Raw genomic sequence first — 23645 nt, forward strand, 5'->3', positions numbered from 1 at the left:
TTCAGTATTCATCAAGTTACTTTGTGTAAATTGTCGGGTTTCTTATGTATCTTTGTAATGATTAATAGGCCTACCGCAAGGCCCTACAATTAAACAATGAATAAACCAACAAATCAAAATGAGGTAGCAGCAATAAAAAGAATAATGATATAAGTATAGGCCTATATACACTATCGTACTACTAATTTTGTACTTACTAACGACAATGATAATGATATATTATCACGGTATGAATAAGTTATGATGATGTATAACAAGAGGAAAATAACAGATAATAGGCCTATCCCTTGAATGAACTGCAAAATTTAACATTGCTTAAATTTGTTGATTTGAAAACAAACAAACAAACAAACAAAAAACAAACATGTGAAATTTACTTAGTCGAAAAGTAGGCATACTTGTCAATTTATACCATATCAAATATGTTGTGAATTGTGTGATTTTCACCTCCCCAAAACACATACTCCAGTATTCATAATGATGATTATAACTTATAATATCCATTGATCTCTCGGGTTTGCCCAAAGAGATTCATAAATCTCTTTGGGTTTGCCGTGATTTAGTTACTGTACTGGCGCTCTTCAGCAATCCTGCGTTTTTGGACGTATGGTACGGGCAAAGATTCACCGACGGGTACCGGTATAGTGCAAGTACTGTGCACGACGTAGGATCTTCTATTACGGGAAGTTCTCAGTGCCGTCACGCTGGTGGTGTCTTGGCGTCAGTTCCGAGGGCCGGTGAAATCAAATGGATCTGTTTTCAGATCTTCCGGAACCAGAAGGTAACGGATGTTTTATGGTTCTAATTTACATCGTTTCAGTTTATTATTGACATTGTCTATGGGGTATTTGTAGAAGACTTCTAAACCTCACTCATTGTTCGGTCTTTTTTTTTTTTGTGCGTAGTCCCGTATGCTAGTTTTTGTGTAGCAGGATTATGCTGTTGGAGAAAGTTGACAGAACCTTGATCTTGATCTTGATGGTGTACGTTGATCAGCCCTGGTAGAGCAACACTCAACTTTGGTTCATAGGTCATGGTAGAAGGGACATTACTCAAAATGTTTAAATAATGTATCTTTAAATGAACATGGATCAGCTGTATTGGTTATTGCTTGTGGTAAGGAATTCCAGTATCTGGTGGTTCTTGGGAAGAATGAGTGTAGATGGAGATCAGTTCTGGAAGTAGGGAGCTTGATTTGAAGAGGCTTCCAACTCCTGGTCCCTCATTTGCACTCGGTTGCGTTACACTTCAGACACTTGTTATTGTCATATTTCACGTCAGGACTTGTCCAGAGAACATCCCTGATGAAAGATGCTGTTTACTGTTGGAGCAGGCCCTATCATGTTTTACATCATACCCATCTAATGTTGTAAATTGTATAGATCTACAATGTAACTGGGTTAGAATCTATTATAAAATAAATTTACTTGAGTGACCTGCACCTCGTCTTGGCGAGCGAACGGGTTCAAGTGAAATGCGCCCACACCAGCTAACAGAGAGCAATCGAATGGGGCGCCACACACATGTATGATGTCGCCCAGCAAGCAAGAGTGCCTGGACCCGCGTGGTCAAAAAGGCTACTCTGCTAGTGCTACTGACTCGTGCAAGAGCAGTGCCAGAGCCAGAGGATTCAAATCCGTCTTTCAGAGCAGTTGTTGTTCTCGCAGATCTCTCCTGACCGAATCATTTAAAGTCATCAATTTGAACAGAAATGAAAAGCGGACTATTCCGTTCTCTGTATCCTGACCATTCCTGTTGTCAATAATTGAACTTCATCATCTGCATAGGCCCTCAGTATTCAAATTGACACGTTTTTTAGTATTTAAGGTGAAATTTAGCCACGATGTAAGGGAACATAATGTGTAAACGATTGTAACAGATACGCTGAGAAAGGGCGGAAGGAACAACGAAAGATGGCGATTGTCCTCGGAGGACTTACGTTGACGTTTTGGTACCGAAGACTGAATTAAAGTGTTCGAAAGGCAATTTCCTGTCTGGTTCTAGTGTCATTCCCTGTTGTGCAAAGTTGTCCCCTTTCAACGATACTAGGCCTTCCCAGATCCAAAATCCTGCAATGCGCAGCCCGAACGCTTCGAGTTCGGGCTGGTTGCAGTTAGGAAGGGGCCTGCACCTCGCCACCCCACCCCACCACCCTCCCATAGACAAAGCACATAAAAGACCAATGTGGGTGACTGTGCTGTGATGATATGGGTAACACCTATTCCTTTTATGATGTTAACATTTTTGAGAGAAACTGTTCAATTTTCACCTCGGTTTGCCTGGTTGTGGTAACCCTGCAAAGTTTCAAACGTACATGTATGGTTGAGCATCACGTTCTGAGCTGAGTGATGCTCAACCTGAGCTTTTCAGAGTAACAGATCCAGATCCAGATGGTTGGTACTGAGCACAGTCCCGGGTGTAGCCCGACCAGACGCCATGCGTTTTTTTCAGCGACTGGGCTGTGTATAGTTATTCCAGGTGTAAATTTTGTTCTTCGATCGGTACACTTGTAGCAATTTACGCAGGGTGACAATATTGGGGCCCCTGACGAAGTGCGGGCACCTCACTATACTACTACTAGGCTCTGTCTCTCCTACTTGGTTCCTCAACCTTGAACCTGGTCGATTGGTCCCCCCCCCCCCCCCCCAACCGAACCCTAGGGTGCTGTACCAATGTGTGTGGGTCACCGGTTACCATACCCAGCCCTGTGTATGAAGCAGCTCTTTCTGAGCTATCCAAACCAAACATTCATTACCAGACCCATAGCCCTAGGGCCCAATTAGAAAGTGAAAACTGAGCTGGGCTGGCCTAGGTGATGGGTAATCTTGGTCATGGGTGCAGTCAGTCAGTTATTACGTGGCATATATATTTACTGTGATGAATTATATGTATACAATATATAAGTATACAATGTATATATATACAACTGTACATATAAGCAGTTATTTTCATGAACAGACATTTTCACGAATGAGTGGGTTGCAAACATTTTTGGGAGATGTTTTTTTCACGACTTGACTGACTAGTGTTGATTATTAAAAATAACAGCTGATACAATTAGCACAAAAAATGATGGTCGCATCATATGAAAGAGCTTTCCTTGAATACAAGTGACTTGCCAAGAAAGCTTCCTTTCAAATATTGCCAGCAGACAATACAACCCGTCTGATGGTTTGATTTTCTTTAAGGAAAAGGAAAAAGAGTAGATGTGGTCAACCATAATGAGCTGAGAGATTGTCATATATTGTGTCTTTCTTTTCACTTTGTCTGTTAATACATAATGTAGGTGATGAGAAAAAACAACCAGACGAAAGCAACGAGGCAACTTTGCAGACCTCACACAATGACGTGCCTACCTCGCCTAGACTGTCTGAAAAGACGGTGGAAAGAAAAACAGAGGACACCCAAAGTCCTTCAGCAGAAGTAGTCAGTGAAAAAAGTGATGAGAATGCAGTTTCAAAGAGACAATTCAGGGATGATGATGAGGATCGTCCATCTGTCAAGAGGTTAGCGATGGGTGAGTAGTATGGAGTAGTCAGGGTTAATCTGCACAGACTACCCTAAATGAATTTATTTATACTGAATGTGATCCTTTGTGCAATTAAAGTGAAATATTTGCCATTCTGAGTCTGTACACTAGACACACTGATTTGAAAGTGTTGTCATGCTGATTAAAGCCAGAACAATTCTTGTCTGCCAGCAGAACTGTCGATTGCCCTGAAATGTACACGCATGCATAGGAAATGTGCAAAATAATGCTGTAATAACACGATTTCAGTCGGGTTATGACGAAAATGCAAAATATTGGCCGAAAATGTTCACAAAAGTCCACAATCTCCTAGCCTACCCCTCTCCTGGAATAAAAGTTGTGTACTACGACCAAAATTACTCTACACTTTGATCTCAAAACACTCCAAATCAGCTCATCATCCTTGCACATCATGTCAGCCAGGTAAGTTTCTTGGTAGACCCTTTTGATTGCAACTGATTGACAAATTACCCTACATCGACGTAAATAATTTACGTTGATGTAGGGCAATTTGTCAATCAGTTGTGATGAAAACATCTTGACGGAAGGATTTCATGAATTTGAGACCTTTTTGATGTATTGAAAGTAAATTCCAAGTGATAGAAGATTACTTTTGAGCCCTTCCAAGAACTATGTTTTGACTTTAATCATTAGATTTTTCTGGCAACTTCCAAGTGGAAAACTAGTCCTTAAGTAATACTCTCAAGGAGGAAGACAAATAGCTCTAGGATAAGGAGAAGAAAAAGAAGAAGGAAAACCTAAATGAATCCTGTAAAGTCAGCGCCTTATTCAAACTGTCTCGTGCTTGACAATGACACAGGTATTTACAGGTTGCAGGGTTTCAGCGCTGAGAGGCAGGGGGAGAGGGACAGCATGCAGGACGCCCATGTCATCTTGGATGATTTCACCTCCCACCTCACCAATGTGCCTTCCACAATGTAAGTTACACTCTCTAGCCCTTGTATGTCCCAGAGTAAATACTTATACCGTATGTCCCCAAAAAAATTACAACGGGACCCTCCGCAATGATAACTTTAAAATTTGTGAATCAATCCAAACACAATTTCAGGGTACAAAACTATAACTCATTGCCCACATCTTACAGAAAACCCCATTCGATTTGCTTTAGTGGTCAAAGAGAAATGAGGAATTTTGTGGAGCATGTCAGGAATCTCTTCCCTCCAAGTTCTGTCTATTGTGTTCACACACAAGAGCATCCAAGTGGTAAACTTGGGGTGCGTTTATCAACTCCTTTTCTCGGCAGAAACAGCTTTTCCAAACAGCTTTCAAGGAATTTTTACGAGTTGATAAACGCAAAGCTGTTTTGAAAGCCCTTTCGGGAAGCCTCTTCGAAAGGGTGCGTTTATCAACTCTCCTTTTCTCGGCAGAAACAGGTTTTCCAAACAGCTTTCAAGGAATTTTTACAAGTTGATAAACGCAAAGCTGTTTTGAAAGCCCTTTCAGAAAGCCTTTTCGAAAGCCGCAAATTTGTGGCTTTCCAAACAGGTTTCCTAAACAGGTTTTCAGAAACCTGTCTGTAAAAGCCTTTTGAAGTCGATAAACGCAAAGCTGTTTTGAAACGGCTTTGTAGTATTGTACTGCAGTTACGAACAATGCACGCCTTATATGACCTCTTCTCCTTGGGTCGAATTGCGCAATGCAGCTGTGCAGTGACAGGCCAGTAATTGTGTTCGCGAAGAGAGTTGATAAGCGCAACTATTTTGGAAGCCGTTTCTAAAGAGCTTTGGAAACTGCTTTGGAAAGCCGTTTAAACAGGGGAAAGTTGATAAATGCAGCCAAAGTCTCATGCCGCCACTCAGAAATATTTGAAGAATGTGCTAAACTGGAGCTGCCTCACAGATAGGAAGACAATTATTGATTCATGTGGCATTGTGTCATGACTCGCCACTCTCAAAGGAAGATATGTTTTTATGATGGTAATTGCTTTTCGCCGTCCCTTCTTAGAAAACAAGCGGCACATTAATAGTACAGGGCTTTGGAAAGGGCTTTGGAAAGGGCTTTGGAAAGCCGTTTAAACAGGGGAAAGTTGATAAACGCAGCCTTGGAAGAATTAGACTCATAACATGCTTTACAACAATCCACATTTCTCTGTGACCACTTCACCAACATGAATGGGGTTTTCTGCAAAATAGAGCTAAGATGTTATATTTTAAGACCCTGATGTAGCATTTAAACAGTTTAATCATATAGGGTTTTGTCAATACAAAAATCTGATTGTAAGTTTTTTTCTTTTTTTTGGGCGGGGGGGGGGGGGTGGACATACTGTACTGTTAAAGTGGAAATTTTTGTGATGTTGGATTTTTTGTGCACTTTGCACAACACGGAAATAAGAATGCACACAGATGGGTTACTTGCTATGATTAATATGTCATATAATTTCTTTTATCTCTGATATCAAGGTAGGTGTATTGTAGGGGCTCTTAAATGCTACTTGTAGTTTTCTTCATATTCACTGTTCCCGTAACACGAGTAAATTTGCTGTCATCCGACCAGTTACCTTTTACCACAGTATGTGCTGTCAAAGTTGTTGACTGCCACAGGAGCAGTAAGCTGTTTGAATTTCAGTTGTTGTGAGTGTTTGTAAGACTATCAACTTTTGAAATTCATCTTGCCTGGCCAGGTATGAGATATTACTTGGGCTAAAAAATGCGCTTATATTCAATGAAAAATAATAGTGGTGATAAAGAACAATATTTGCTAATTATATTCTTCACTGATATTGATAATCAAAAATATTTAAAGAGAAATGGCAATGATGATAATGAGGATGATGAGGATTAAAATAGTAATATAGATCGTGCAAGTGAAGGAAGAATCCTGAATTCATAATAGCTAACGATGCTATAAATACAATTTTTATATTCATTGAGAAATAGCATCTGTGGCAAATCTTATGGAAACCTGCTAGACAGAATGTTTGTCAACTTACAGAAAAATCAGGGTGCTGTAGATATGTTTTAACTCTGAATAGATCTTACAGCTGTGAATGAGTTACTTACATTGTAGCAATGTAAATTTCCTTTTCTTGTGAAGGTTGTAAACTTGCAAGCCCATCGATTTTGTTGTCGTTTTCACACTCTCTTTGATTTCTACAGATCCCGAATGGCATACTACGCCGTGTTTGATGGCCACAGTGGAGATAGAGCATCCAAGCACGCTGCCAGGACTCTCCACACGCACCTCGCCATCAAGTTCCCTCAAGGAGAGGCTACCAATCGGGACAAGGAGATTAAGAAATGTATGATTGATACCTTTAAGGTCACTGATGAGGCTTTTCTGAAGCAGGCTTCAGCAAGGTAAGATATGCAATATATTTTTCCAGTCTCTGGCAGAAATACAGAAAAATCTAACCCAACACAGAAGTACCTGAGTGTTGAAATTCATCCCATAGTCAAGACTTTTTGTACTCAGTTGAGTAGAGTCCCTGTGGTGTATTAATGTGTCACGTATCCTCTTGATAATTTTATTTTCTACTTCTTTCTTCCAGTTCTTATTTCCAAATGTAACAAAAATACATGGTTCTTTGCTAATTTTTTTGTTTATTGTTAAATTACTGTTTGACATGAATAAGAGATTACACCATAGCTATAGCAGGGCTGCACACTAACCCATTTTTTCTACTGGTCTGACCCATCTGTCATACCAGTGTAGGTACTGTACCCAGTTTTTCAATTTTTTACCCATCAATTCCTGAAAAAGTTACTGGTCAGACAGTAATTTTTACTGGTCCTGGACCGTTGGACCGGTGCCAGTGTGCACTGTTGGCTATAGGTTTATTTCAGAACTTAAATTACATTGTGTCTGTACTTCAGTGATTCACTCTGAAAAGCATGAAGTTTGGAAGGTACTCCATTTGTTCCATCTGCTGCCTGTGATACGAGGCATACAGACAGAAGTCTGAATTGATGAAAATATTGGATCAAGTTGTTTTTATTGCTACTGATCGACAAATTCCCCCACATCGACGTAAATAAGCACTGAATTAATCAGTGTTTAGTAGTAGCCAAAAGAAAATACACCTAAATCATGGGCATACACACCCGGGCAGAATTCAAACCTATGACCTTGTGATTGCCGGACATCCAGTAGACTACCGAGCTTCCACCAGACTGCCTGTGCTGGTTCTAATTCTTACAGCGTGCAGATGGTCAGGAGGTCATAGGTTCAAATCCTATGTGAGTATGTATGCCCATGATTTCCTTTATCATGGCTACTACTAAACACTGGTTAATTCATTGCTTATGTACGTCAATGTAGGGCAATTTGTCAGTCAGTTGCAAGGCAAAAGTCCTATCACTTTGTTCCCCTTTCTGTTAAATTTGGCAGTAAGCCCGTCTGGAAGGATGGTTCCACAGCCGTCTGTGTGCTGGTGGTTGACAACACGCTCTACATAGCCAACCTTGGTGATAGTAAGGTTCTCTGACTCAGTCTAATCTATGACTTGATCATTTTTGTCAGCACTGTTTGGGCAGAATCTTCAATTCAATGTTTCCTTTGCTGAAGTTCAACAGCTTTAAGCTAAACAAAAGCAAACAAACCATAACTATACATGTACAATTGTATTATTGTACACCGATTCATTATAATTGTTTTTGGATTTGAATTCGTGCAATATATCTCGTCATATTTTTGTATTTTTTGTGCCATATTTGTGATACAGACTTGCAGTTAAACTTTTTTAATAGTTGACAAGATTTGCTTCTCCTTTGTACAATGTTATTGAGATCGTACACGTACAAGTGATGTCAGTGTTTTGATTTTATTGCTGGCACTTGATTAAGACTTTCCTAAGGTGAGATAAGGAAATTGCTTACTTTTAAGTTGTTCCCAAAAGTTGACACAAAACATGTATTGAATTGTATATTGATATTGTAATTTGTTTCTGTGGGCTTCACTTTTTTTCTGTGTTTTATTTGCCAATTCCACAGCTGCTGTAATATCTACTTTATGATTAGGCAAGAATGTCCTAAACTTAGCTCTCATTTGATAGGTGATTAAATAATCCCTTAATCCCTAACTGTGATAGTAGTACTTATAGAAGGATTGTTGGAGGAATTAATAGTATTTTTAGTAGCTGTTGTTGCAGCAGCAATTTCAGACGCAGTTCTGATGATTAAAGTATAATCACAAAGATAAGAAGACTGATATTTGATTTATTACCCACCAATGATAATAGTTCCTATGATAATCATTATTAGTGATATCACTGCTAATGCCAGGACCACTACGTTTCCTGTAACTCCTACTACTACGACAATCATTGTAACAGCAGTAGAACTAGCATGCGACTCGATCCTTCAAAATGGTGTACATCAATTCTGTTCTGTCCTGATTCCCCCTCCCCCCATGTTGTCACTCAACAGGCCATTCTGTGTCGGTTCAACCCTGAGACGGGTCGACACCAACCCCTCCCTCTGACCAAGGACCATAGCCCCACCCAGTACGAGGAGAGGATACGCATCCAGAAGGCAGGGGGCTATGTCAGGTAATGCTGGAGTTGACGGTTAATTCTTTTCAAACTGAAGTCGTGTTTTCAGGCAGTTAAACCCTTTATGCTAAATGCAACATGATATGCAACTGTAGTTCATCATGAACCTCAGGCTAAATTAGTCATTTCTGATTGTATAATTTTCAAGGTGATTAAAAAGAAGAATGAAACTTAAAGGGAAATGATACCCAAATATACATGTGAATTGAGTGAATGCAGCAATATTAGTAGAACACATCATTTTCTCTATATCATTGTCCATGCATGATGTCACAAAATGTTGTATTGTAGTCTTCTCAGCCAGCGATGGTGGCACAGAAACTTTTTTATTACTAAATGAACATATGTGACCCTGCACCTCAAAACAAACAAAAAGTCGCCAGACATGAATTTTTAGTTAAGACCATATTCTGAAAGAGCAGACTTTAACCTTAAAAATGATGTATAACTCAAATCAAATGGACTCTCCCTAACCTATCTAAATATTGGAAAGAAAGCACAAACTCAGGAAAAGTGTGAACTGAGAAAAGAGGCTCTGAAGTACAGTGTCTATTCAAGCGCTTAATCTTTACCAAACCGTGCTGGCTGTGCGATGAATGGGACAAAAAACAGGAAGTAAACCACCAGAGTAACAACAATGAAGGGATTATCAGATTAAACTGAAATTAAGCATGCCTCATTAACACATTCTGTCCATAATTAATGCCAACTTTCAAAGCAGTAGCACTATCCTTTCAAAAGTTATTAGAGTTGAAAGTGAAGAGTGTGGACAAGGCTTTTCAGAAATGAAAAAGGGATTCTAAAGACACACCTAATCTCACTATTCTACCAAAAATGTTCGAGATAAACTGCTAAAAAAAAACACACTTTCCTGCCCGTTTTATGATACCAAATTTTAGCATAATGTTAAAGAAGACCCGCTCTTTCAGAAAATATGAAAAAGTCAAGTTCGGCTAGGTTGACCCATTTCACTTATTTTCAGTCCTCACGCAAAATCAGTGTGTGCGACTATATGTTCGTTTTGAGGTGCACGGTCACATATTGTCCCAAGTTTCCTCATGCATCAGTGAAGTGTTCTAAAAATATCACTGCATTCACTCAATCCACATGTATAATTGTGACTCTGCATCACAAAACAAACAAAAAGTCGCTAAACATGGATTTTTAGTTAAGGGCAGATTCTGAAAGAGCAGACTCCAAGCTTTAAAATGATGTGTAACTCAATTCAAATGGACTCTCCTAACCTATCTAAATACTGGAAAGAAAGCACACACTCTGGAAAAGTGTGAACTGAGAAAAGAGGCTCTGAAGTACAGCATCTATTCAAGCGGTTGATCTTTACCAAGCTGTGCTAGCTGTGCAATGAAAGGGACAAAACACAGGATGTAAACCACTGGAGCAACAACAATGAAGAGATTATCAGATTAAACTGAAATTAAACATGTTCTTTTAACACATTCTGTCCATGATTAATACCAACTTTCAAAGCAGTAGCATTATCCTTTCAAGAGTTATTAGACTTGAAAGTGAAGAGTGTGCAAAGGATTTTAAGAAATGAAAACGGACCTTTAAGACATACCTGATCATTCTACTCTCCTCCAATAAAGGGTTGTAGAAATACTGCTGGAAACACACTTTCCCATTCATGTTATGATCCCAAATTACAAAATAATTTTGAAGGAGGATAGCTCTTTCAAAAACTATGAACAACTCAAGATTGACTCGGTTGACCAATTTCACCTTTTTTGAGCCTCACATAAAATTAAGGGGTGCTACTTTTTGTTCGTTTTGTGATGCACGGTCACAATTAGGGAGACTTCCCCTGTAACAAGGATGGCAGCACTCCCATTACAATAGACACACTCATGGAAGTTTAGCATTTGAATTAATAGTGGAACTTTCTTTAAAGACATAATTTACCATTTGCAGATGAAACAAAAACCCAGCATTAGTGCTTCAAAGTAGTTCTGAAATGTGAGTTAGGGAAAGAAACAAATGTAAAAATTTGAACCAGTATAATCAATGTTAAGTAATTGTTAGATATACAAAATATGAACAATAGTTATAATAAAAATGTTTCCAGACTAAACTGTCTACAGTTATGGTTTAATGAGAAAAACAGTAATATCTCCCTATGTTTTTGGCTTTATTGCAAAAATTTTATGTGGTAGGATGTTTTGTGATACAATTGACCTGCACTTATAGTAAGTATCAAAAGTGATATCTTGAACACTTATTACAATCACTGCTTCCAAAGGTAAACGGGACCTTTAAAAGTACAATGCAGTTGATGTATTTAGATATCATATACCAACTGTGCCTTTACAAATCCGAAGCTATGCATACAATGTAAAGTAGTTGGTTTGAAGTCATTTTCATCTCTGCAGTTTACACTGGATGGTTTCTCGTTTTACAATTCCTGTCAAATTTCTCCAATGTTTGCTTGTAAAAGCATTAGTATCCTTTATCAGCTAAGGTTTTAAGGCACTTTACATCAAATATATCTCCTAGATTGCTTGTAAGAAGTTCAGTTACTTTCCTTGATTTTTGTTTGACAGGTTTGCTACTTGAATATTGATATGATGTAATGTAAGCCTAGGGATGACATTTTCATTTGAAGAGAGTGATGAATAGTGTATTTAATTAACATTGTGTAAGTACGCATTAGTTGTTAGTTTTTTTTAGCTTTCTTTGCTGTTGATTCTGTGCAAACCAAACCCAAAGAGAAATGTGAATTGAGTGAAAGCATCAACATTTGTAGAACACATCAATAAAAGTTTGAGGAAAATCAGACAATCGATGCAAAAGTTATGAATTTTTAAAGTTTAGGTGTTGGAACTGCTGGATGAGGAGACTACTAGAGGTTATGACGTATAAGTGGACAACAATACAAAGAAAATATAAAGGAAATTCCACAAAAATTCACTTTTCTAGCATTATGAAAGAGCACTTGACTAACCGCTTTGAGAAAGCAGGAGGAATAATTGCTACCCTTAACATATGTCAGTATCAAGTTGATTGAATTTGTAATTTTCATGAAAAATGAATTTTTGTGGAATTTTCTTTATATTTCTTTATATTGTTGTCCACTCATACGTCATAACCTCTAGTAGTCGCCTCATCCAGCATTTCCAACACCAAAATTTTAGAAATTCATAACTTTTGCATCGATTGTCCGATTTTCTTCAAACTTTCACTGATGTGTTCTACTAATATTGCTGCTTTCACTCAATCCACATTGCTCTTTGGGTTTGCGTTCCCTTTAACTGTCACTCTCATGTTGTGTGGTGCCTTCACATGTTTTGTACTGCTGCTGATTAACACACTTCTTAAAAGTACTGGGTATTTCTGTATGCTCTTTGTGGCACTAATTTTCTTTCCGTTGAGCAATGTAGAAATAATCTTGCTTTTGGTGCCAAACGTTTCTTGCCGACTCCCTAAAGGGATGGACGAGTGATGGGAATCGTGGAGGTGTCGCGGTCCCTCGGAGATGGCCGCTTCAAGCACTGCGGCGTGTCGTGCGTGCCGGACATCAAGAAGTGCCAACTAGGAGCCAGTGACCGCTTCCTACTCATGGCCTGTGATGGACTGTGGAAAGGTTTCACTGAAGATTCAGCTATCCAGTTTATCAACGAGATTCTGGATGTGAGTTTGGCCGGTATTCTACAGTCAACTCTGCCCTAGTCGAAGTCGCATAAGTTGAATAGTCGCCTACGTCAGTTGTGTATACTGGCTCTCATTCCTTTATTTTCTTTTGTTTTTGACCCCTCATAAGTTAAATTTTCCCTGCAAAGTTGAATTTTTTTTTTTCAGTCCAAAAGATTCGCCTTGGGCAGAGTTGACTGTATTTTTCTCGACATTTGAAGGAAATTTAAGCATTAGGGGTACTGTTTACCATTGGGAGCAGTGATTTCAAAAATGTTCAAGATATCACATTTGATGCATATGTGTAGGTCAGTTATATCACAAAACATCCCATCATATAAAAATGTCGGATTTTGCAATATAGTCTAAAACATCAGGAGATGTCACTATTTTTCTCAATAAACCATAACTGTAGATGGTTTAGTTCAGAAACATTTTTATTATAACTATTGTTCACATTGTTGTATATTCACCAATACTTAAAATCAATTATACTGATTCAAATTTTTACATTGGTTGTTTCTATCCCTAATTCACATTTAAAAACTAATTTGAAGCACTAAAGCTGAGTTTTTGTTTCATCTGCAAATGATAAATAATGCCTTTGTATTCTAAGGTAAAAAATAGTTTGAATATCACCGACATCCCAGTGTTTTGGAAAGAGAGTTTAGCATAAAAGCAAAGATATCAACGCATATCAGGCATATCGGGATACGGAACATCCCATAGTTGAAAAACTAGCGATGCGGCCTCTCATTAGAACTTTAAAGGCATAATTTACCTTTTGCAGATAAAACAAAAACCCAGCTTTACTGCTTCAAGATAGTTCTAAAATGTGAGTAAGGGATAGCAGCAACCAATGTAAAAATTTGAATCAGTATGATAAATGCTAAGTATTTGTAAATATGCAAAATGTGAACAATAGGTATAATTAAAATATTTCTAGACTAAACCATCTACAGTTATGGTTTATTGAGAAAAATAGTGATATTTCCTTATATTTTAGGCTTTATTGCAAATTTTTTACCTGGTAAGTGTAGGATTTTTTGTGATACATCTGACCTACACATATGCATCAAATATGATACTGTATACGCTATAATTTTCGCGTACATAAATTTTAGCGAATTGCCGCTCTCACACATTTTCGCGAGTGGCTAAATTCGCGATTGAAAATATGAAGTGGCAAGGAAAGTGTGAATTTTCAACTAACTAGCAAATAAGAATGATACTAGTTATACACTGTATGAAAAAAAAAAAACTTACCAAACTCTGCCAACTTGTATCACTATTAGTAAGTTAGAATTCAACATTAATTTTTGAAGTGGTTAAGTCCATCATGCTAGATTTCTGACGAGTGGTCCCCTTGCGATAATGGATTGGCTCTCTACAGTACTCGTAAGTAGACGTGGACGTATGTATGTAAACAAGCTTAGCCAGTATGGTCTGTTCGTTAAGCCATGACATGGTATACTAGTACTGAAATGTTCGTATCATCAAGGCAAGGGATTCATTTTGGAAGGTGATATTTTCGCGTGTTGTTAATTTCGCGAATAGCTCCCGACTCGCGAAATTCGCGAAAATAAAACCCTCGCGAAATATATAGCGTATACAGTATCTCAAACACTTTTTTAATCACTGCTCCCAAAGGTAAACTGTACCTTTAATGATATCATCACTGAATAGACTGAATGCCACTGATCATACCTGCCAATTACTAGAATTTTCTCCTCTTTAAATTGATACCTATTTAACTTGCCGATGCTTTTGTTTTTTGTTTACCGATAAAAATGAGCTGTGAGAACTGTCTGTTTGAATGTACTCAAATGGAAATTCACTCAGCTGGATGCCTAAGTTTTTGTGCATGCACGTGCACTGTCCTGATTTGGGATAAGGCTATTCAAACTTATGGGAATGAATTGACCACAAATCTAGTACCAGTGCACTCTTGTTATAATGAACCTAGATACAACGAAATTCCAGTCACAACAAAATGAAAATCCCTGATGCAAAATTATCGGCTCTATTCTTTTTTAGTGTTTATTTGTTCCATTATAACAACATTTTGATATAACAAAAGAAATTTGCCGGTCCAAGGACTTCGTTGTAACAGGAGTCCACTGTACATGTATGCTTGGAGTATGATCACCATCCGTTTTTGTATGTATGTTTGTTTGTTTGTTTGTCAGTGCAGACATAATCATTTTAGAAGTGACAGATGAGAATAAAAATCTGACAAATACTTGGGAGATTTTTAGCCACTTGTCTGATTATTAGTCGTAAGGTATCACCAGATTTTGATGTGTGAAACCAATAGCCCAAAAGCAATGCCAAGGGAAAGGGAAATGACAACTCTGAATAGATTAAGCCAATAACTGCCATTTTAAAGATTTTCAAGTAAGGTCATCAACAAATTAAAGAAAAAAATCAAATCTTTTTCAGTGATACCAGACTTGTTACATATCAAAAAGTATTTTTTGAAGATATCAAAATGATCACATGTACATACATGTATTCAGTTAGTTTCTTTGCTTTTCAACAGATCTCACATGTATCCAATTGGTAAAAATGGATAATACATTGTATATATATATCCATTCTTGCATTTCAATTCGTCAAATGCTAATAGTCGAGCATATAGGATGTAATGAGCAGCTTCTTTTAATTGTTGTAAAAAGAAAAATGGAAATCGGTCTACATTTTGCATGACTGTTCTGCTGACGTGTTGATGGTTAGCATGGCTACTTTGTGTATTATAGAACTTTTGGTGCATTTGATACAATTTTGATAAGGTGCTATATGTAGGCATACAGATAAATTATCATTGATTGTCATGCAGTCACAAATACACATTCATCAATATGAAATCTAGTTCATGAACCCTCACAATCATACTATTAATGCTGTGTGCTAAATTATTAATATGGACCACTGTTTGTTTTTTGCATGTGGTAGAGATTGATGTTTTGATGTTGTGCCAAATTGAGTATTTCATATCCACATAAATGAGTAATTTCATAGGTTTGAGGATATTTGAAATAGATGTTTTTAACCCTAATCAGGCTGGGCATTTTTGGCTATGCTATATCTGTTTACAGTACATTATACTTGAACATCTGTAGAATTTACATCCTATTATATTTTAGTTGTATATCTTTTAGAGATATGCAAAGAAAATGAATAATACATAACGTTCCTATTTTGAGGAGATTTCTCTTTATTTTACCTTCATGAATTCTCATGGACCTTCGATTTCCAAATTGATCTGTTTTTGTCTCTCTCGGCAAAGTGCAGATTCATTGATTGAATTGAGAGAAAAGAGACCAATGTGAAAGATCCAATCAAGTCAAATACAGATGTAGCGGTTACATGTATGTAAGCATGTCATACAAGACCCAGTGAAATGTAAAAAGAAGGCTAGCTACCTTGACTCTATCGTACTATGGAGCAAACTCCCCCAGGGGGCCAGATAATCCCCTAAAGGAGCACTGTGCAAATATTTTGTGACATGTACTAATGACAGGATCATGATTCATAAAATGATCCAAATACATCTCTTGCGGTTCGAGATTAAGATGTCCACCCCTTTCTCTTCTTTGCTTTCTTGGAATTCAGTTGTTGGAATAGAATGAGGTAGTTTCTTTATCACATCTGACATGGCTTGGCATGCAAAACAAGTGCATTGTTGTCTGACAGCTGTGATTGATTACCACTCATACCACTCTCACTAGGAAGAGGACATCAAACAGGTGGAGGGCAGGTCCCAGGATGAAGTGCGCTTTGAAACAGCCTGCAACAGACTGGCGTCGGAGGCTATTAGGCGAGGGAGCTCTGATAACATCACTGTGGTGTTGGTGAACATCCAGAACAAATAGACTACAAACCCAGGAGTTTCGTACCAGTGTGTGAGCATTTGTCACGAAAGTTGCATCTGTGATCCTTGTAAGTGCGGTGTTCTTTGCAGCAGCTGGCTGTGTGGACTGGAATAGGAGCCAAACAGGCAGGAATATTCAGGTGAAATCACACTTATTTGGAATGACAGCAAAGAAAATAGATTAGAAATCTAAGAATTTGCTGATGATAAACATGTTCTCTCTTTTTACTTTTTGGTTTCCTATGATGGAGACAGTTCCATTTTAAGCTCACCTAGGCTGCCGCATTTGCACCCAGATCAGTTTAAAACTTGGCATAGCGAGCAGTCGGCAATGGTTCCATGACATTTGCTCCTGTGACAAGTGCTCCCCATGAACTATCTTCGCGCTAAGCCAACCATGAATTCTACCCACAAACATAGCCCTATTCCTAATCCGCAAATCCTCACATCAAAATAAACCCTATCGCAACCCTAACTCTAAGTTCTTGGAGAAAATAAGACTGGAGCAATTGTTGCAGGAGGAAATATATCACCGTCTACAACAGATTGAAGGAATGAAGGACAAGTGTGTGTAGTAGCTGTCTTCTCTTTATTATTTTCCATTTGCCTTCTGTACTGTACATGGCTGTAAATTACGTTGTAAGATGACTGAAGGTGTAGTAGGGCTTTTGATGTACACTTGTAGTAAGATCATTTGTTTGGTGGTTTCTGTTTATTTCTGCACATGACATACCATGTGAGGTGAAAAACCCCCCCTGAATATTAAAGGGACTGTACAGTACTAGTTGAGGTAGGGATTCATGTTTTGAATATTCCTAAGTGAGATAATGAAAAGCCTCTTATGAAATATGAAAGAGCATGTAATTTTGAGAAGGATTCAACGTTTATTTGACGAAAATTGGTTTTCAAATGGCTGAGATATCCAAAAAAGTGCTAATAATAAAAGGTGACATGCCCCAACTTTATTAGTATCTCTTTGTTTCACATTGTTTTTGGATATCTCAGCCATTTCAAAACGGATTTTCATCGAATAAACTTTTGATACCCCTTAGAACCGCATGCTCTTTGACATCTCATAGAGTGGTTTCTGAATATCTCACAAAACGTTAGAAGCTAAATCTTCACCTCGACCAGAACTGTACACACCCTTTAACATTCTCATGGAGGTCAAGTTTCAAGACTCAAATTCAAACTTCTTTTGTGATCGTTAGATATTAATATATTATGTTTCAATTTACATCACATAATGTCTTTCCTGCAACAGTATGTCACTGACTGAGTGACATTCATTACTTGCTTTTTCAAATGATGTTTCTTCCCCATTTTGGTAGTGACAAAGTTTTGATGCTTGGAATAAGCGGGAATTTGATTTACATGTTTATACTACCTTTTCAATTAATTATCATTGAGTGAAATATGTTATGATACACAAATAGTACTATTCCCTGAATTTACTGTAGCTCTCTGCTGTTTTATGGCTGTGTACTTGTGACAACTTGTAGAAGTCTGGGAGATCACTTTAAAAAGGATGAAAAAATATATATTCTTTCACAATTACCATGGAAGTGACATGGAACAAGTCTATGAAGGCACATGTGAGGTTTAGAAGAACTTACCTAAAGGGTGCTATTATGCAATACATGTACACTATGATGGAATACAATGTACAGTCAACCTCGCGTAAGTCGACATAATCGGGACTGAGCAAAACACGTCGACTTACGCGAATGTCGACTTATGCGTAAGTCGACATTTTGTCGACTTATAAATGAAAGATTTGGATCACGATGCGGATCGCTACCCATATCTTACTCCTTTTGCTGTCAAAACATGCCTACTGCCATGAGCAACAATAATGTTTTAGTTCATGCATAAATCTTGCGCGGGTTAGTAACGACAACGCACAATTCCCATATCTCTAGAGAGATTTTGAGAGAGCGGGATCGGAAACCTAGGCCCGTTTCTAGACACTTCACGTTTTAAACTTGATTTGAAATATCGAAGGCAAATTCCCCAAAATTGCATTAAACTTTGCGATTTTAATTCAAATGCGTTGCTGGGAAGATATGGGTGTGATTTCGCATGATTCTGTCGGGATTATTTTTCAGTGCCGACTGAGTTGAAATATGTGTGATTTTCCTTCCCTAAGTCGCCATATTTTTTTGTTCTGCTTAAATTTGTATTGCCATACTCTGAAAAGGAATTGTTCTCGCGCTCCGATTCGCAACATTACCGCTCTGTACGGCGCGGGCCCGTCTGAAATAAAAAGAAGAAGAAAAGTTTGTTCATCCGAAAACGACATCTTTCGGGCTACTATAACCTTCGTAAAAAACAAACCTCTTACCATTGTCGGACTAATTTAACTTTGTATTGAGATTTAAAACTTCGGCATAGCGAACTTTAACAATAATTCGTTATCATTTTTTTCATTGACATTTTGTGAAGCAGCATGCGTTTCGGTAGTTTGAAACGTGTAAATGTTGCGATGTCTTTCCCCTACAAATGCAGACTAAGTTCGGTCATGGCGAAAGTTCCGTTACGATATAAGAAATAATGCGAGACTTTTCAACAATAACGCACTTCCGTACATTTTTATGCGTTTAAACGCAGTTTCTAGTTTCGGACAAGAATCGCAAGTCTTTTCTGCAACGCTCTTGCGTTTTAATTACAGCGTTGCTTGTGATTTGACGGACTTGCATTTGATTTTTTAGAGTTGCGTTTAAGCGCAATTGAGTTTAAATTTCATACAATTTTCTAGTTTTGTGTGATTATCAAACGCAAGTCTTTTCAGCGTTCCGTGTGATTTGATGGACTTGTATTTGATTTTCAGAATTGCGTTTTATCTGTATTTTTAATATTGCTTACGATAAGTCTTTCAAACAATAACACATATGTTTAGAGATGCGTTTAAACGCAATTTATTTCTTATAGTTTCGTACAAAAACCGCAAGTATTCTCTGCAACGCTGTTACGTTTAAATACAGCGTTGTATACGTGATTTGATGGACTTGCATTTGATTTTTAGAGTTGCGTTTAAACGCAATTGAGTTAAAAAAAGTTCCCTACAATTTTCTAGTATCGTATGATTATCAAACGCAAGTCTTTCAACGTTCCGTGTGATTTGATGGATTTCCATTTGATTTTTAGAGTTGCGTTTAAACGCAATTGAGTTTAAGTTTCCTACAATTTTCTAGTTCCGTATGATTATCAAACGCAAGTCTTTTCAGCGTTCCGTGTGTGATTTGATGGACTTGCATTTGATTTTCAGAGTTGCATTTGATTTGTAATTTTGTTTACGAAATAGAAAATAATGCAAGTCTTTTAAACAATAACACACTTCCGTAGATGTTTAGAGATGCGTTTAAACACAGTTTCTTATAGTTCGTACAAAAACCGCAAGTCTTCTCTGCAACGAACTTGCGTGTAAACACAGCGTTACGTGTGATATGATGGACTTGCATTTGAGTTTTAGAGTTGCGTTTAAACGCAATTGAGTCAAAAAAAGTTCCCTACACTTTTCTACTTTCGTATGATTATCAAACGCAAGTCTTTCAGCGTTCCGTGCGATTTGATGGACTTGCATTTGATTTTTAGTGTTGCGTTTAAACGCAAGTTGAGTTTAAGTTTCCTACAATTTTCTAGTTTCGTGTGATTATCAAACGCAAGTCTTTTCAGCGTTCCATGTGATTTAATGGACTTGCATTTGATTTTCAGAGTTGCGTTTAATGTCTAATTTTGCTTACGACATTAAAAAAGTAATGCAAGTCTTTTCAACAATAACGCACTTCCGTAGATGCAAAGAGATGTATTAAAACGCAGTTTATAGTTTCGTAAAAAAACCGCAAGTCTTTTCAGCAACGCATTGGCGTTTAAATGCAAAAGTTGCGTGTGATGTGATACACCTGCATTTGATTTTTTTTTTAGTTGCATTATTACACGTAGTTGCATTGTAATAAATCTTTTTAGAAAGGGCCCTGGTTTTAATACCGCTTCGGAATAATCAACGTTAGAATATTCGGATTTACTACTATTTCATGTTCGGATATTGAATAACTACTGGGACATATAAGTGTACAAAATTTGTGCGATTTGAGAAAAACGAGAGGGAGAAAAGGGGTAAAGTGAACTGTTTTGGGTACTACATGTAATGCTCCAGTGTAAATGAGCGTATGTCCTTTCTATATTCTGGCATACAAGACAATGGACGCATGGCGCGAACGCTACCGCGCCGTACACGCAGCGAATAGGAGCGGGAAAACAATTCTTTTTCAGAGAATGGCGATAAGATTTTGAGCGAAAAATTATGTCGACTTAGACGAGGGAATTAACACGTATTTCAGCTCAGTTGGCACTGAAAAATCAGGTCGACTTACGCGAGTTGTCGACTTATAAATGTCGACTAAGACGAGGAAATTTTCAAGGAATAACAAAGGCAAAAATCGGGACTTTTTTATTGTGTCGACTTAAGCGAGTTGTCGACTTATGCGATGTCGACTTAGGCGAGGTCTACTGATAAGATATTTGTAACCCTTTGCATTCTTTGAGTCCTGATTGGCCCAGAAAGCCCAATAGTGCTGTACACACTGCACAAAACCCTGGCACAGAAAGGGTTTAAATTAAGTCCATGTCCAGGGAAACGGTGATACCCGTTATGATCTTGTTCAATTTTGTCAAGGCAAAGGTATCGTTGTCATCATAACTCTTACTTGCTTGTATAGGAAAATTGCTGTCATTCATTTTTGTTGGTGATAACTAAGCAAGATTAGTCCCCTCCCCTGTTCAAAATCATTGTAAATGGATTTCAATCCTTGAACAAATTTTTATGAAAGTAAGCTTGTTATATCAGATTTCTTACTATACCAGGGCTCAAGAACAATAAAATGAAAGAGTTGGTACATGTACCTGCTAAAGTAGCCTTATTTTTATGGAGGGTTTTGTTAAACAGTGTATGTGACCTCTTTATAACAAAGTTCCATTGTACAATTTGCTTTATTCATCCAAGTCAATTTGAATGTGAAGACCACTTTTACAAGAGTCATTCAATGCAGAGGTAAAAACAAAAAATGAGAGAAATGTGGTTTTTTTTTTCCCCCAGTAAATCATGCTGATCATGTTCCAGTGGTTTTTTTTTTCTTTATCGTATCAATTTGTCCATACTTTTTTTCTGTTTTTCCCCCAATATTTATGAATGTTGTGTGTTTTATTGACTACAAATGCAGACCTTAAAGAAGTGGAATAGAGTTTATGAAGTCACTGTGGTTGCGTCTTATGTTATTATTAATGTACTTACTGTATGTACAAATATTTCTCATTGTTTGGCTTATTTTTTTCCCCTTGCTGTCTTGCATTGATGTATACTGTTTTTTTTATTTGTGAAAGTAAATGAGATTGAAACAAAATGAGAAATGTGTTCTGTTGTCTAATTTTAGTGTAAATTATATTGATGGTCAGGAGTGCATTTTGATGACTGTAGTCTCCATTGTGAATGAATAGTGGATAGTTCATGCTCATTCATGATTTTGCTTGTTTTCGGAGGCGGGAAAATGTTTCTGGGGTTGTTGGAAAAGGAAGAGAATACACTAGTTCCAGTGCATGTTGTTTGAAACATGACTGAGGGGGGAAAAATGTTATGGACTGTTATGCCTATCAAAGAAGGTCATGCATTTTGTTGTCGTTGTATACACTTTCATATTTTGTAAATGAGGAGTATTATGACAAATTGTTTTAAATAGTATCAGAAACTTGTTGACAATGGTCACATGTTTTGCTGGAAACTATACAAAGATTTGAGCACTGGTCTCTTGGTATAGATTAGTGGACTTGAGCGTTTCCTTGAAAATGCGCCCTCTTTTGTCATAAGCATTTGCGTGTGTCTGTGTGTGTGTGTGTGTGTGTGTGTGTGTGTGTGTGTGTGTGTGTGTGTGTGTGTGTGTGTGTGTGTGTGTGTGTGTGTGTGTGTGTGGATTCCAGTTCGTTATTCCGAAGGTTCTTAAGTCCGAAGGTTCGTTAATCCGAAAATGTGATAAGGTTTGTTATTCCAAAGGTTCATTAATCCGAAAATGACGTAAGGTTCGTTATTCCGAAGGTTCGTTAACCGAAAATGAAACAAAGCTCGTTATTCCGAGGGTTCGTTACGGACCCTATTTCATTGTCGGATCAACTAACCTTCGGAATAACGAACCCTATTTCATTTTCGGATTAACGAACCTTCGGAATAGCGAACAGCACCCATGCCGACGTAGTATGATTACATTGTATGTGTGTTTGAGTATAAATGTGTCGTGAGTTTTCTCATGTTTACCTTTACCTTTGATCCTGTTTACAGTGCTTTAAAAAATGTTCAAGATATCACTTTTGATGCATATGTGTAGGCCAGTTGTATCACAAAACATCCTACCTTATACAATTTTCAGTAAAGCCTAAAATATAAGGAGATATCAGTATTTTTCTCAATAAACCTTAACTGTAGGCGGATTAGTCTGGAAACAGTTTTATCATTACTATTGATCACATTTTGTATATTTAACAATACTTAACATCGATTAAACTGGTTCAAATTTTACAGTGGTTGTTTCTATCCCTAACTCACATTTTAGAACTATTTTGAAGCACTAATGCTGGGTTTTTGTTTCATCTGCAAATGGTAAATTTTGCCTTTGATCGTGTTTGAACACATGTGCGTATAAGCCTACTTGTGTGTTGAACATAATGTGTGTAAACGTACAAGATTGAGTCTCTTTAGATGCTGAGGCGAGAAAACGTTTTTTTAGTTTCATTGCAAGGGGAAATTTGCTTCCACATTTGTGTAGTCGAATGAATTAATTCAGCCAAGTACTGTTCAGCACAAACACTGAATGCATATACATTACATGTACATGTATTATCTTTCCTTTCTTTTCTTTTCTTTTCTTTTCTTTCTTTTTTCTATGCAAGGCACTCCAAAAACTGACAAATGTAATAGTGGGTACGGATATTCTTGTAGAGTGCATGAGTTGCGAATGTAGGATTTAGTTTCAAATTTAGCAATTAGAAGAGCCTTTTGAAAAACTCTGCAACCAAAACCAAATATAATACCGCTCAAATGAAAG

General features: G+C 37.5%; 1 protein-coding gene across 1 annotated transcript; it reads left to right on the forward strand.

The window, feature by feature from the left end:
* The first annotated feature begins 658 nt into the window (after positions 1–658).
* LOC139714800 (integrin-linked kinase-associated serine/threonine phosphatase 2C-like) lies at positions 659–16565 on the forward strand. Its single transcript, XM_071626456.1, has 8 exons — positions 659–781; positions 3287–3517; positions 4350–4467; positions 6646–6846; positions 7877–7964; positions 8914–9035; positions 12482–12683; positions 16415–16565. The coding sequence occupies exons 1-8, from the start codon at positions 748–750 to the stop codon at positions 16556–16558; spliced, it is 1140 nt and encodes a 379-aa protein (XP_071482557.1). The 5' UTR covers positions 659–747; the 3' UTR covers positions 16559–16565.
* The last annotated feature ends 7080 nt before the right edge of the window (positions 16566–23645 follow it).

The sequence above is a fragment of the Diadema antillarum genome, unplaced genomic scaffold (assembly GCF_040938485.1).
Source record: "Diadema antillarum isolate AM-2024a unplaced genomic scaffold, OU_Dant_1.0 seq00002440_RagTag, whole genome shotgun sequence".
Taxonomy (NCBI): Eukaryota; Metazoa; Echinodermata; class Echinoidea; order Diadematoida; family Diadematidae; genus Diadema; species Diadema antillarum.